General features: G+C 42.4%; 2 protein-coding genes across 5 annotated transcripts in view; one reads left to right on the forward strand and one right to left on the reverse strand.

Moving 5' to 3' along the window:
- Positions 1-8,259, forward strand: part of LOC110086801 (broad substrate specificity ATP-binding cassette transporter ABCG2) — a 61,357-nt gene extending 53,098 nt beyond the window's left edge. For all 4 annotated transcript variants that reach the window (XM_072995215.2, XM_072995216.2, XM_078390829.1 and 1 more), the window contains 3 exons: positions 771-860; positions 1,748-1,800; positions 7,910-8,259. In XM_072995215.2, the coding sequence (XP_072851316.1) occupies positions 771-860; positions 1,748-1,800; positions 7,910-8,057 (291 nt within the window). In that variant the 3' untranslated portion in view covers positions 8,058-8,259. The remainder of the gene's footprint in view (positions 1-770; positions 861-1,747; positions 1,801-7,909) is intronic.
- A 2,438-nt stretch (positions 8,260-10,697) lies between these two features.
- The window catches only part of TSPAN15 (tetraspanin 15), a 42,660-nt gene continuing 39,014 nt past the window's right edge, over positions 10,698-14,343 (reverse strand). The window contains exon 8 of the mRNA XM_072995214.2: positions 10,698-12,677. Coding sequence (XP_072851315.2) covers positions 12,531-12,677 — 147 coding nt within the window. The 3' untranslated portion in view covers positions 10,698-12,530. The remainder of the gene's footprint in view (positions 12,678-14,343) is intronic.

Consider the following 14,343-nt stretch of genomic DNA (forward strand, 5'->3'; position numbering starts at 1 on the left):
TTTCAAATGGCTCCTGAAGATATATCTGTTTTACTCGTGCATTTACTAGGCCTTGGTTCTTTCTTGTACATTTACAGATACTGTGTGTTGTGGGTTCGAGTTAGCTTTTTTTTTCTCCATGACTTAGTCAGGGGCCAGAATCTTGGTGCATGGTTACACTTGTTGAAGGCAAACAGTATAACTCAAGTGGCTTGATGGCAATTAACAAGTCCCAGCTTGGATTTGGTGATAAGGGCCAATCCACTGATTTGGAACTCCTCTGAATATCTGAGCAAGGAGTTATTAATTAACAATGAGAAGCCACTGAGAGTTACATTTGCCTTCCATGCGTGTAACTAAGTAGCAGGATTTTGGCCAAACAGTTATGTTTGGCTATCTAGAAATAATGCAAATGAGTAAATAAAGAATAAACACATCTGGAGGGCACCACATTGGGAAAGGTTGTATAAGATGCCACAAAGGGGGCCTATGTGCCAGAAAGAGATTTTAGAATAATGTCTGTTAAATTCAGCTTTCAGTTAATTTCTTTTTTCTTGTTTTTGTTCCTCGTCTGCTATATTTACTACCAAAGTATTCTCTGCTCTTAGTTTTTGGAGGCTGAGGTTGCCAGTTATTTAAGGATAATTATTTTTCCTGTCACAATCAGGATGACTCAAAGTCCCCAACGTTGCCTAAGGAAACCTACGTGATTAGAAGTCCTTGATGTGGCTTTTAACTCTCTTTGTTTCTGTATTTGTTTGTTCTTTTGCCAATACCATTGCATCCTGCAGGTCTTTGGTGGGTTTCTTGTAAACCTCAATTCTATGCTGGACTGGCTGTCCTGGATCAAATGGATCAGCATCTACAGATACGGCATGAATGTGAGTCATAGTTCCTGCCTAGGAGGGAAAGGGATAAATTTTACAAACCTTGAGTAAAAGACCCAATAGGAAGGTAAAAGCAAACAATCTGAAGTATACATCTTTTCAGAAATCTGAATTATAGGTATTTTATTTGTACTATGAGAGAGCGCTTTTGCAAAGGATTATTGGTGGGAAGTAATGGCCTTGTCAAAAGATGGAGGGTGGTGTTTTTTTCATTCTGTAGGAATATAAATATATCTGGTGTAGGAATGTCCAACAGGAAAAAACTGGTAAGAATCAGAGAATAGGGAGAGGATTATGCTCATATACTCTTCTTGCTTGCATTGTATTATTATTATTATTATTATTATTGTTGTTGTTGTTGTTGTTGTTGTTGTTGTTGTTGTTGTTGTTGTTGTTGTTGTTACATGTCATTGAGGTGATTCTGATTTATGGCAACCATTTTCCAAGGTTTTCCAGGTAGAGAATACTCAGAAATGGTTTACAATTCCCTTCCTCTGGGGTGCCCTGGGACTGTGCAGCTTGCCCAAGGCCATATTGGCTGGTTCTTCTCCCTGAAGGCACAGTGGGGAAATCAAACTTCCACCTACGTAACTCACTCAGCTAGTCACCCTGCAATTATGCTATCTGAAGGGCGGGGGGGAAGGCTTAGGAGCTTGCATTTTCAGGGGCAAAATGTTGTTCTGTCTTAAGTTGTCCTTCTGTTTCCTCATTGCTATAGAGAAGACTAAACATGGGCAGCGGGGGGTGGGGGTGGGGTGGAGTGTTGTCCCAAACAAGGAAACACAGAGAGTCAAACATCTGTGATGGAGGGGTTCTTCTGTCTTCATGGCAATACGTTTTTCAATCGTTCTGTGTTTGTAAAAAGCATGTTTCTGTTTCAGGCTCTAACCATCAATGAACTTAAAGGACTAGTATTCTTCTTGAACACTACCAGGTAGATAAACGTCCTCTCATAAAGAACTACAAACATTGTGTGAAGAAGAAACAGTAGTAGAGATGGGGGTATTTGTATGAATACGAAGATTCCCCCCCCCACAGGTGGAGATAACGAGGGTCCGGCCCCCAGGGGCTGGATGGGCCACTCACGATTCCGCCGCTGCTGCGAGCAAAGGCGGAGCCTTCACATTGTTCTGTTGCTGGCGATTCTTGTACAAATACAAATACTCCCATCTCTAGACCGTAGCCCAAAGTAACGCCAGTCAAAATAAATATCAGCCAGTTTTCTATGGGGGAAGCCAAACCTAGATGCCCTAATATAAAGGAAAATTTAACAGCCACTTTCTTGTGACTCCATTGGCCTAATCCTGCTTCAGCCTGCAGTGCCTATAGGAGTGAGCAGGAAGTAAATCCCATTTGAAGACTTCTACTGGCACACCCTCAGCAGTGCTGAGCTTCAGAGGTGCTTTAAATGGCTCTGTTAAGGGCAAAGCAACAGTAGATAATGTTTTTTTGCCCAGGTGGGGTTGGGGGCTTGGTTGCAGTGCAGCAAACTGCTCAGTGCCTTGAGAGTCGCAACCTAATTTGCTACCTTAAGGGCAGGTTTTGGAGTTTCTGTGATAACACAGGACAACTTATTTAAAATCTGAACTTTTGTAGCATTATTTTCTGGCGGCTGTTCATAGTTCAAGCACAGGGTGCCTCAACTCCACTATTTCAGGATGGCATCCTCACATTGCTGACTTCAGTCACATGATGCCTGAATTACCGTATTTTTCGCACCATAAGACGCACTTTTCCCCCACAAAACAGGGGGGTGGAAAGTCTGTGCGTCTTATGGAGCGAAGAAAACAGATTATATTTTCCTGTTTTCTTCTCCTAAAAAATTGGTGCGTCTTATGGAAAGGTGCGTCTTATGGAGTGAAAAATATGGTATTTTTTTCAACCTAGGCTGGAGATACGACTTTTGTCGTGGTAGTTTTCAATCCTCCCCTCCATTATCTCTTTATCCTTTGATCATTATTAGCTCTGTCATATCAGACTTCTGCTATAGAGAAGCTTGAACTGCAAACTATTAAATCCTGCAAAAGCATCTCTCTCTCTCCCCCTCTCTCCCTCTGATTACACCACCACCACACCACATATATTCAAAGGCATACTGTCCATGGACGTGCAAATTAGAATAGATAATAATTACATACCATCAAGGTTTCCTAGAGAACTCAGAGATAGCACTCTTCGAGTGGGGCCATTCTGGGAGCACGTAGCTTGCCCAAGGCCACACAGGCTGGCTCTCCTCCTACAAATTACAATGAGGACTGCACTCCTCACCCAGGGTTAAGTTGTTGCAACTCACTGAACAATCCTGCCAGCCTAAACTAACAGCTTGTGATATTTTCATAAATGAGTTGTTTTGTTGGCTATTCTTACTGTTATCGAAATCAAGAAGAAATGTATTAACAGTTGCCATCCAGAGGGGGATGCGTGAAAACAGTTGCATTTTTAGTTTTGCAGAATTGGGAACCATGTTGACATCCCATACTTCCCTGAAGAAGTATCTTCATATTCTCTAGTCTAGGGGACATGGGGGACAATTTTGCCACTCCCCTCCCCAAAACTTTTTAGGTTAAAAAAGAGTCATTTAGAACAGTTCAGATTCAGCCCCTGGGCCTCTAGAGGGCAAAATGTGCTTTTTTTAAAAAACTGTTTTTTTTTAAAAAAGAAAGAAATATATTTTGTGTAGACCAGCAATCCCCGCTGTGCGGGGCTGAGTGTGTGCAGGGGGGGGGGAGTCTGTCTCCGCAGCCCGGTCCGGCTCAGGCCACAGAACGGCACCGGGCCGTGGACCGGGGGTTGGCTACCTCTTGTGTAGACGATTTAGGGACGCAGGACTCCATGCAGCCCTCCAATGTCTAAAAGGGAGTGTATGCTGCTCCTGAATCTCTGAAAGTTGCCCATGCGTGCTCTGCAGCCTCTAGAGGACCTAGCATCACCATGCTGTGTTGTTAGCCAAAAGGTTATTATTCTCCTATGGAGATCAACCAACCGCCCGCCTTTTTTTTTAAATAAAAACTTTACTATGGTCTCTGTTTTTTGGGTTCCTTGTTGCGAGAAATGTGGCATATAAATAAAACTAATAGTGCTGTCCTCTGAAGATGCCAGCCACAGAGACTGGCGAAACGTTAGGAAGAACAACCTTCAGAACACGGCCAAAGAGCCCGAAAAACCCACAACAACCAAAACTAATAATAATAATAATAACAGTAGGTAGCTGTTAGGAAAGAGGTAGCAAGGTCTCACCAGTGACAGTGTTCACAGGAAATGGATCGCTTCCCATCTGACTTTTCCTATTAGCCTTTCTCTCCAACACACATTGTTGTTTTACTTACTTTCTGACTTTATCTTCAGATGAAATCCATACTGAGGATATCTCCCTTGTTCTTCTTCCTGGTCTCTGTGAATTCACGCAGTTGGGTTATAGTGCGCCTGTGCAGAGAAACTTAGAAACTTCTAGAGCTTTTACACGTGTCCATTAGGACCTCCCTCCCATCATGTTTGCCCCACCCATGGCACAGAGTGCCTCAGTTCCTTTTTTGCCACCGCTACAGCAGTACCTCAGTTACAGAGCTTCAGTTTATTCTGTAAGAAAATACAGATAGTATCTTCAGGACCTTCCTCCAATTCCATTCTCCTATTTTGTGAGTAAAAGAAAAGAGAGAGAGAGAGAAATAAGGATACAGGAGAACAATCTCTTTTTCCTGCCTTTTTTTCCACCCAGGTCCTCTGCTTTTTTATGGCCTCCTCAGTCCCTTTCAAGTGGTGCAAGTCTTGCTCTAATAAAATAATTCTTTTCAATGGGCATTCTCAGTGCCTATTCTGCTTAGGTGAGACACACCAAACTTTGTTGTGCCAGGCCTGTAAAAATCTGACTAAACCAGCGTTTAAAATCCGTCTCCAGTGATTAAGATATTTCCTCTGGGGAAAATCCCTACAACCACCTCACCGCTCGACCATGGCTCCTATCCAGGCCCAAACCACAGAGCCCTCACCTAGCTCTCAAAATTGCTTTCCGACCTTGAGACCATCCCAACCCACTAAAAAGGCTAAACCGACATCGAAACCAAAGACTTCGGCGTCAGTGTCGAAATCCACCTCAACTCACTCCACCATATCGACACTGAAGTCAACCTCAGTACAGACGCCTAGAATGAAAAACAAAGTAGCACACTCTCACAAGGCCAAACACTGCAGATAAACCAGCTCCCCCTTCTCTGCCTATGGAAGAGGCTCAACAGGAGACGGTGTGCCTTGATTTATTGTCTGGGGATGAGGATGCTCCTCTCCCTTTGCCTGCCACCGTGCCCTCCCCACAGTTCAGTCACTTTCCTGACTGGGGGATACCTCAACTGAGGTCACTAGTTATGCACTAGGTGCAGGTGAGCCCTCAATCTCAGGTTGGGTCCATTTCAGGCCATACATCGGTGTTGGTCTCAGAATTGATATGGGAAGATCCTCCTTGGAAGAGGACCCATAAGACTCACCACACCAAACCTTTCGGAGATACCGATCTCGTGCTCTGTATTGTACACCTATGGCTCAAGAATTGCCATACCAACATTGCCGCTTTAAGAAGGCGTGGCTTTATGATAGTCCAATCTACTATGAGCCCGAAGTCTATTACGACCCAAGGCCATACAATCCCTCGGTACCGTAGACACCATTATACCTATGCCTGCCATTCGGACTCTTCTTCCATATCACCATCTTCTCCTTGATACTGAACACCAGCTGAGGTCCTTCCGTACCAATCTTCGGAAGGTGGATGGCACACTCCTCCACCACCTCCAGTACCACCTCAGAATCGTAAGAGACCCCTTCCACCAGATCAGAATACTCACCAATTAACAGCAAAATGACCACACCATGCGGCTTCAGTACTGAGCCAACCATCTAAGACCCATGCTTTATCTCAGGTCCAGTCCTCTTCTTTAAAAGTCACTACAACATACCGAGGACCATCTCCAGAGTCACTTGCCATCCAGGTACCCCTACACAAGCCAAATAAAACAAAGGGTTAACATTATCCATTATCACCTGAAGACCGTTCCAATCGTCCTTCGGTATTGGCTAGGCAGGAGCTTTCTCCATCTCTAAATCAACTCCCCTCCATTTTGATACGCTATGCATGGTCCAGAATCTAAGATCTACCTTTTGATGGCCTTGGTCTTTTTTGATAACCTTCAAAAACTGAGGGAAACAGCAAGATCATCGCATAACTTACCTTCCGCTTCAACGATGCTAGACACTGTTCTTGCCTTCCTTCTACATCTTTTCAAGCAAAGCTTCTTGCACTCTACACTAAAGGTATATACTGTGGCTATAGATGCCCATCAACCTCAGAACACGGACTCTACATTCTTGTTCAGACATCCTACACTCAAACTACAGTGGTGCCTCGCTTAACGAGTGCAACGTATAATGATGAATCCGCATAGCGATCCCTTTTTCGGGATCGCTAATGCGGAAGCATAGTGTCGGTCCCTATGGCAAAAACTCGCATAGCGACGATCAGTAAGCGTTTCGCTTACCGATCTTCGCTTTGCGATGCCCGCGGATCAGCTGTTTGGTGGTTACAAAATGGCCACCGGAAGCCCCGAAATGGCCGCGCGCAGCGTTTTTGCGCCCTCCCCTCGCTTACCGAGGGCGTGAAAATGGCTGCCGCTATGGAGGAAACTTCGCTGAATGGTAAGTTTAGGGCCCATTGCAACGCATTAAACGATGTTTAAAGCGTTCCAATGGGTTTTTACATTCCGTTTAGTGATGTTTTCACATAGTGAGGGTTAATCCGGAACGGATTAACCTCGCTATGCGAGGCACCACTGTATTTTCAACTTCCATGCAAACCACCTACTCCTCTATGGTCACTCCAGCTCATCTTTAACCACCTAATACAGCCACCGTTTGAACCATTGGCAACAGAACCAGAAATACTCTTGGCCTTTAAAACAACCTTCCGGGCTCCCATCACTTCAGCTCGCAGGGCCAGTGAACTCTCCACTCTCTGTGTCGATCCACCTTTTCTACAATTCCATCCTGACAAGGTCATGCTATACCCTGTCCTCATATTCCTTCCTAAGGTACTGTCTGAATTTCATTTACGACAACCCATTGTTCTGCCCACATTCTTCCTATCACCTGCTAATGACCTAGAGCACTCCCTACACTCCTTAGATGTTAGGCATGCCTTGGGATTTTATGTCTCCCATTCTGCTTCCTTTCAGAACTCAAAGAAACTTTTCATCAGTTGCCATGGCCCTTCTAAGGGTTCTTCAGTCACTTCTCAAACCATTGCCAAATGGATTGTGTCTACTATTCACCTGGCGTATGACCTTGCCTGTGAACCTTTACTCAGGCCAGTTTGGGCGCACTCTACAGGAGCCATAGTGACATCCATGGCATTCCTTAGAGAAGTTGACTTGATTGACATTTGTAAAGCAGCCACCTGGGTAACACCTTCAGTTTTTGCTGCCCGTAATTGCCAAGGATGATGCCTCATTTGGTCACTGTCCTTGCCTCTTCTTTGTTGTGACGTCCCACCTCCTGGGAAGTCAACTTGCTAGTCACCCCAACTGTGTGCATTCACAGAGACCATGAAGAAAAGGTTACTTACCTGTAACTCTGGTTCTTCGTGTGGTCATTTGTGAATCCACACTTCCTGCCCATCCTCCCTTCTGTCCATCACGGATGCTTATTGCATGCTGGGCAGCGACTGAGAGTTCTTCAGAACTGAGGCACTCTGTGCCATGGGCGAGGCAAACGTGATGGGAGGGAGGTCCTAACGGACATGTGTAAAAGCTCGAGAGGTTTCTGAGGTTCTCTGCGCAGGCACACTAAAACCCAATTGTTTGAATTCACAGATGACCACTTGAAGAACCAGGATTACAGGTAAGTATCCTCTCTTTTTGCTTAGCCACGACCTTCTATGCTGAGAACTAGACTACTACAACAGTGTCTTGCTCATAAAATAGTGCCCTTTATTTTAAAAGTTCGATTTTTTCTTCTTTTTTTAAGAGGCGCCCTCACATGTTCTTTTTTCTTCCTTATAGGGTCCCTGGAGAGTATTACATGGAAGAGCAAAAAATTGATTACAGCACTTGGGGCTTCTGGGAGAATGAGCTGGCCCTCCTTTCTTTGATGCTCGTGTTTTTGTTTTTTGCTTACATTCAACTCCTAAGAATAAACCGTTGGAAATAACAGACTGTCATTTTAAAGAGCCACGAGGATACAGTATACAGTACTATACAGTACTCCTGTGGAACATTCCTGCCTTCCTTCTTCATGAAATTAAAATACTTTGCCCTCCACCCACCCAAAAAAAATTGTGCTGAATATCTGTCAAAAATGGGACACCCTGCTCCCGTTGAAGTCAAGAATAAAAGAACAGGATTGCATTAAATATGGGTTTATTCTTTTAAATTATAAACAGTGCAATCCCATACATTTCTACTAAGGAATAAGCCTAGATGAATTAAATGAGGTCAGCAGATATGAGATTATACATCATAATATTTAAATACAAAATACAGCATTCTGATCCATTTCGTAATCATGGAAAGATAATTGTGTAAGTGTTCCCCCTGCCCCTTGCTTGCCTCATCCTGCTGTGTTTGTGATACTGATTGTGGAACTGTTTGTGGGATTAGTCACCTCTCAGGTTACCTGCCAGAGCAGGGAAACACTTGCATGATTACTCTTATGAATCCAGATAGAATGCTGGCCAAGATGTCTTGCTTCTACTTGAACAATCAACTCTCGAAATCACTAATGCATAATGGCTAAAATTGGGGGGGAAATAGGGCAGGATGCCTGGGCATCCGGTTTCCTTGCCAAATTACTTTGTAAGTGCAGATGTGACAATTGACAGTGTCTTTTGTTTGTGAGACATGTCTTGAGCAGTAGTTATCACGTAGTGCTTCTTCCTTGCTTTTCTGCTCCTGTCAACCTGTTTCCAGGTCCAGGTCCTTTTGTTAAGCACTTAGAAGGCTCATGGCGGCTTAGGCTGGTCTTTGTGTGCCTGTCCCCTAACTGCTGACATCAGTATAAATGAATAAGCCATCATCTGTGTAACACGGCAGACAGAACTTTCAAGTCCCCCACAAGTTCACCTGCAACACAGTGCTCTTCAGGTGAATTCACATCTTCAGCTCCCGTGTATCAACCCTGTAGCCAAACTGACAGAAATCAAGTAGTCTACATAGATACATGAACCAGACCTGACATGATTCAGAGCTAGGGAAGTCTCTGACAACAGATGAAGACAAACAAACTGAAGCATCATGTAAACAAGATAGAAGTAACTGTAGGGAAGGAAAAGCCTTTCCTCTAGATTAAAGCTTATAGCCTGTCCTTTCTGTGGGCAGAGCTTGGAAAATTTGTTTAGCTCTGCGGTTCCCTACAGTGTTCTTGGATTGCAGTTCCCAGAAGCCTTCACCACCAGCTGTGCTGCCCAGGGCTTCAGGGAATTGCAGTCCAAGAAGAACACTTGGGTTACCCAAGGTTGGGAACCAATGGTTTGGACTGTAGGTCCAAGAACCCCCCAGTCACTGGAGTGATGTGGGGGTCTATGAGGACCATGCTGAAGGTTAAAAAGGTAACGTTACCTCGTTTGGTGTATGGGATGGACCACAACAAGGGAACAAGCACATATCTGGAAAATTCTGTGTGGTACTCACCAGGAATGTTCAGGTACCCGTGGTGGCCTGGAGTATTTTTTTACAACACTATAGAGAAAGGATGACTCTGACTTGTTACCCTATAGCCAAGTTGGATTACAATAACATACAGAAGCACTGCTTACAAAGCTGTTTCAGGAATGTAAACTGATATAAAACACAATTGTTTAAATACTGGGAGGTGTCTGGAGTCAGATCATGTAACAGGTATGCCGAAAAACCTGCCAGCGTAGTTCTGGACTCAATTTAAACTTAAATTCTTCATTATAAATACTGCTGTTTAAAAGCTACAAGTAGTTTGGGTCCATGTGACTTGAAGGACCATCTTTCCCTATACCAACTTGGCTCCACTCTTAATATATCAGCAGTAAAGGCCTTACGTGTATACCCACACGAAGGACAGTGCCTTCTTTTTTAGCCCATTCACAAACGTGTTGAACTCTGCCAGGACCCAGGGTTTGTCAAGTCAGCCCTAAAAAGCTATCCGTTCACCTTGCCAATACTGAGTTAGGGCACTACTGGAACATTTATACGTATGGTGCTATCTTGTTTTAATGGTTTTGCTCTTACTATTGTTACTTTTATTTTTGTGTATATGTGTTTTGGAGTTTATGTTTGGTTGTATACTGCTTTGAGAAGAATATAGCCTATGGCTTACAGATCTTTTAAACAAACAACATACTAGTCCTTTTGGTTTTTTGATTCTCAGGTAACTATGGGTTTACTTTATTTATTTATTTATTTATTTATTTATTTATTTATTTATTTATTTATTTATTTATTTATTTATTTATTTATTTATTTATTTATTGTCCCTTATAGTGGAAAAATAATTGTAATTAATCTTGGAAGACAGGGTGATGGGTATGGAGGGATAAAACACCTGAAAGGTGGTATGTGTAGAATTATAAAACAGTATTTTTCTCTTACATCAAGAGACTTTATATGCCTCCAAACTTTCAAGAAAGGGCCTGTCACTGCATTGTGGTGAGTTTTACTATGGCTATGCTGAAAACATGTGTGTGTGTGTGTGTACATACATACATACATACACACACACACACACACACACACACACACACACACACACACACACACACAGAGTGTATATATATGCCCAATCGTTTTACATCGTTTTTAATTTTAAAAATTAAGCATATGCTTTTTTTTAGAAAATCATACAATTTATTTTTCATAAAAACAGTTTTTGAATGACATATCTGTACAAACCAGGAATCAAGTTAGCAGACAAAAAGCACAAGAAAAATATATTACAACACATCCAGGACTCTTAATTAATCAGTGATAAGAAATATATCTATCATACAAAAACTTTACAGTAATGCTTTGGCCATAATCTGTTTGTGATTTATATGTGCAAAGTAGCAATGCATAACTCATCACAGCAAACTGCTGCTATGTAATGAGGCACCAGTTGTGTTATGAGGCTCACACATGATTGTGCAACAGACCTGTGCCTCGTAATACAATCAGCATCTTATTAGTTGACAGCAATGCAGCGCTAGGGATGTGCCATTCAGATTTTTTCAACTTCAATTCCCAGGATTCTCCAATAATTCAATAAATTACACCCCAGAAAACAAAATCACCACATCTGTAGCCCCCCCCCCCGGAGCTTTCTAATGCTTTACTGCACCGTTGAGCTGTTTCTAAAGGAAAGAAGCTGTTGCAGTGCTTCTTGGGAGGTGTAGTTTCACTACCCATTAGGGTCTATAGAGGGTGCCTCCCATGAAGCTTAGTTTCTTTGAAATCAACCAGATGAGAACAGGAAGGCTCCTGGAGCCCAATGGTGCAGGTAAATCACTGGAAAGCTCCTCTCTATGAGACAGAAAGCATCTACAGGTGTGTTGATTTCCATTTCTGGGCTGGAACTCTTGGAAGAATTCTGGGAATTAATTTTTTTAAAATTCTAAATGGCATATCCCTGTTCACACCAGTGAGCTATGCCTTTTCACTCAGGCACATGTAAATCACCAACAGAGTTCTGGCCATTGACATTCTAAGCTACCCCATCATCAAGGCAAGCAGTCCTGTCTTGACTCGAGCCAGACAATGGCTCTGCTTAGAAAGGCACAAAAGACTCATCAAGGCCTCCATAGTGTTTTCAGTAACCCATCAGATGCAGCATAAAAACATGATTGCACAGGTAGTAGAAATCACCTCCTTAAAATACATGAAAATACTTCATTGCTTAAGAATCAGTATGAAGAAAACTCCATATGGAAAGCTAGAAAGATTAAGTAGTGTATTACTTACATAGGTTTCCACTCCGCCTGCACAAAATATCTCTTGATTACACCATAAAGTTGTTGTTACAACCTTTGCCTTACAAGGTGGCGAAGCAAAGGTGTGAAAATATGAAAATAAATAATTAAGTAGAACTTTCTTGAAACTCACATATTTTTTAAAAAAATCAGCCAGTTAGTAAAAAAAACACAGCAGCAAGTATGCTTTGATAGTATTTATGAAACAGAGCTACGTAGAGTAATTATTCTGAAGTGATCCAGTTGTAGAACAGTTTTGTGTATATACCACATGGCATTGGTAAGTCACTAATATTCTGAAATGACCGAAAGATACCTTGAAATCACAATAATTCTGTCTTGTTAGTGGCAGGGTTTCAAAGATAAATAAACCACACAGCCCTTCTCAAAGTTTTCTGCAATAATTACTGTATTGAGTTAGATCATAATCTTTGTCTTGAATTAACTACACAATTTACTAAAAACAGGGAAATGGCTTGAGTTTTAGATTTCGTACACATTTCAAGATAAAAGCCAGTGATCTATATTAAGCAGCGCTCAGGCCTGAAATACTCTAAATGAATCATGTCTACAAGTCTGTAAAGAACCAAGACATTTGTTTCCTATGTACTATTCTTTACAGATCACAGGAAGTGCAAGCAGTTGACATCATTCAAGGCACAATACAAACGGCTTGTAGTCATACATCTTCCTCAGAGGATTACTTGACGTTATTCAGGGTAGCACATACAGCACCCAGCTCCAGTAAACTCAATATCAGTCTTCTGTCTTCCTCCACCAAGTAGTGTCTGCTTGTGTTCAGCTATTATATCTTCGACTCGGGAGATGTAAAGAAATGTTAACAGCACGCCAAAGAACTGTAAAATAAAGCAGCAGCAGTGAACACATGATACATTGGTTCTCAGACATTCTCATTCATATACTCATTCAGACATGAAGGATGAAACACAGTTCTGATTTTGTACTTGGGCATGGATCTCCAAGCCCTGCTTACCAAAGTGTGGATGGCTCAGTCAAGTAGTATTTGGCTCAGTCAAGTAACGTTTGGCACATGTCCCCTTAGCAGTCTTAGAAACTGATATCGTTGGAACCCTGCTTCCCTGTGTGCTCAATTTTACACATGCATGTCCTTGAAGCTTCTGAGAGTCACAGGTATTTTGTATTCCAGAGTTTAGGGCCAATTACACATGTTAATGTAAGATGTGGCTCCCAGACCAATGCTATTTAAACCGAGAAACTCCCGTTTAGAGAAACACAGGAAGACTGCGATAGAAGTTGGACTTGATAGCAGTGAATTGCTACACAATCCAAGGGGTGGTTATTTGAATAAACAAGTCACATTCTGGTAAATGAATCACTCAGGTTCTTTGAAGTAGATTAGAGATGGCTAAGCCTCTTCCAGTTCAAATCAGAAAAAGCTTGAATGTAAGCCAAGTTGTTTCCCAAAGAATCAAAAATAGCCAGACATTTTCAAACCCATGCCAACTTCTAGAAGTCTCCCTCCCACCTAACCACCCTGGTCCCCAAAATACTTCACACCAGCCAGCCTTGTGATGCTTCCAAAGCCTTCCTCTTAAAAGCAGGCATATTGGCAGCACAGTGGGAACTATGGTGGCACTGCAAGCTGATGAGAGAAACAGAAGAAAAGAGAGTTGTCTTCCTTCTCTCTGGTGTGCTGCAAGAATGCCACAAGGAAAAGACCTAACTGCTCTTAGAAGCTGTCATATTTTTAATACTGCCGTGGCATTTAATCTGAGGCGAAGTCAACATGGGGATACACAAACATCACCCACATTTAGACCAGGCTTGGGCATTTTCGCAGGCCCAAGCTGGAAGAACTTTAGTGCCATCTGTAACAAAAATCTGGGGTTATCAAAAACTTTATGCATGTCTAGAAAAGCATGATATTTTCCAAGCCAAATGTGACAATTCTGAAGTATTGATTCACTCAGGAAGAACCATGGTGATCACACAAAAGCTTCCAACAACCAAAGCCCAAACAGTGGAAAGATGCACAGTATTGAATACAATAAGATAGGTTCACCATTTGAAGACACTACACCAAAAGCATGCACAACTCTCAAACAGACCTCACTGACAGCAAGAACATTCTACGTACAGCCTGGTTACCCAACGTGGCACAAGCAATGTCATCATTTTTAACAAATATTATTTCACAGTCTGCAAATAGGAAGTGTATTTTCAACAACCATGTGACATTCCTCTTCCAGTTTTCTACCAAATGCCCCAGCAGATGTATTCCTGATCCCTCAATGCTAAGCAAGTCCAAACGATGGCCCCTTTATATAAAGCAACACAATCTTGCAAATGAGAGCTGTGCATCTTTGTGTTTTTGAACTACAACTTCCTGAATCCCTCACACAACATGGCTACTGGGACCAAGTGCCCTGGAGAGTTCTGAAATCAGTTGTCCCCCCCCCCCAAAAAAAAGATCTACACTGCTTTATTGCAAACTATGCTTCTAGCCTACAAGAAACATAGAAATGGCCATCCTTCTTTTCC

Source organism: Pogona vitticeps, chromosome 3 (genome assembly GCF_051106095.1).
Source record: "Pogona vitticeps strain Pit_001003342236 chromosome 3, PviZW2.1, whole genome shotgun sequence".
Lineage (NCBI taxonomy): Eukaryota > Metazoa > Chordata > Lepidosauria > Squamata > Agamidae > Pogona > Pogona vitticeps.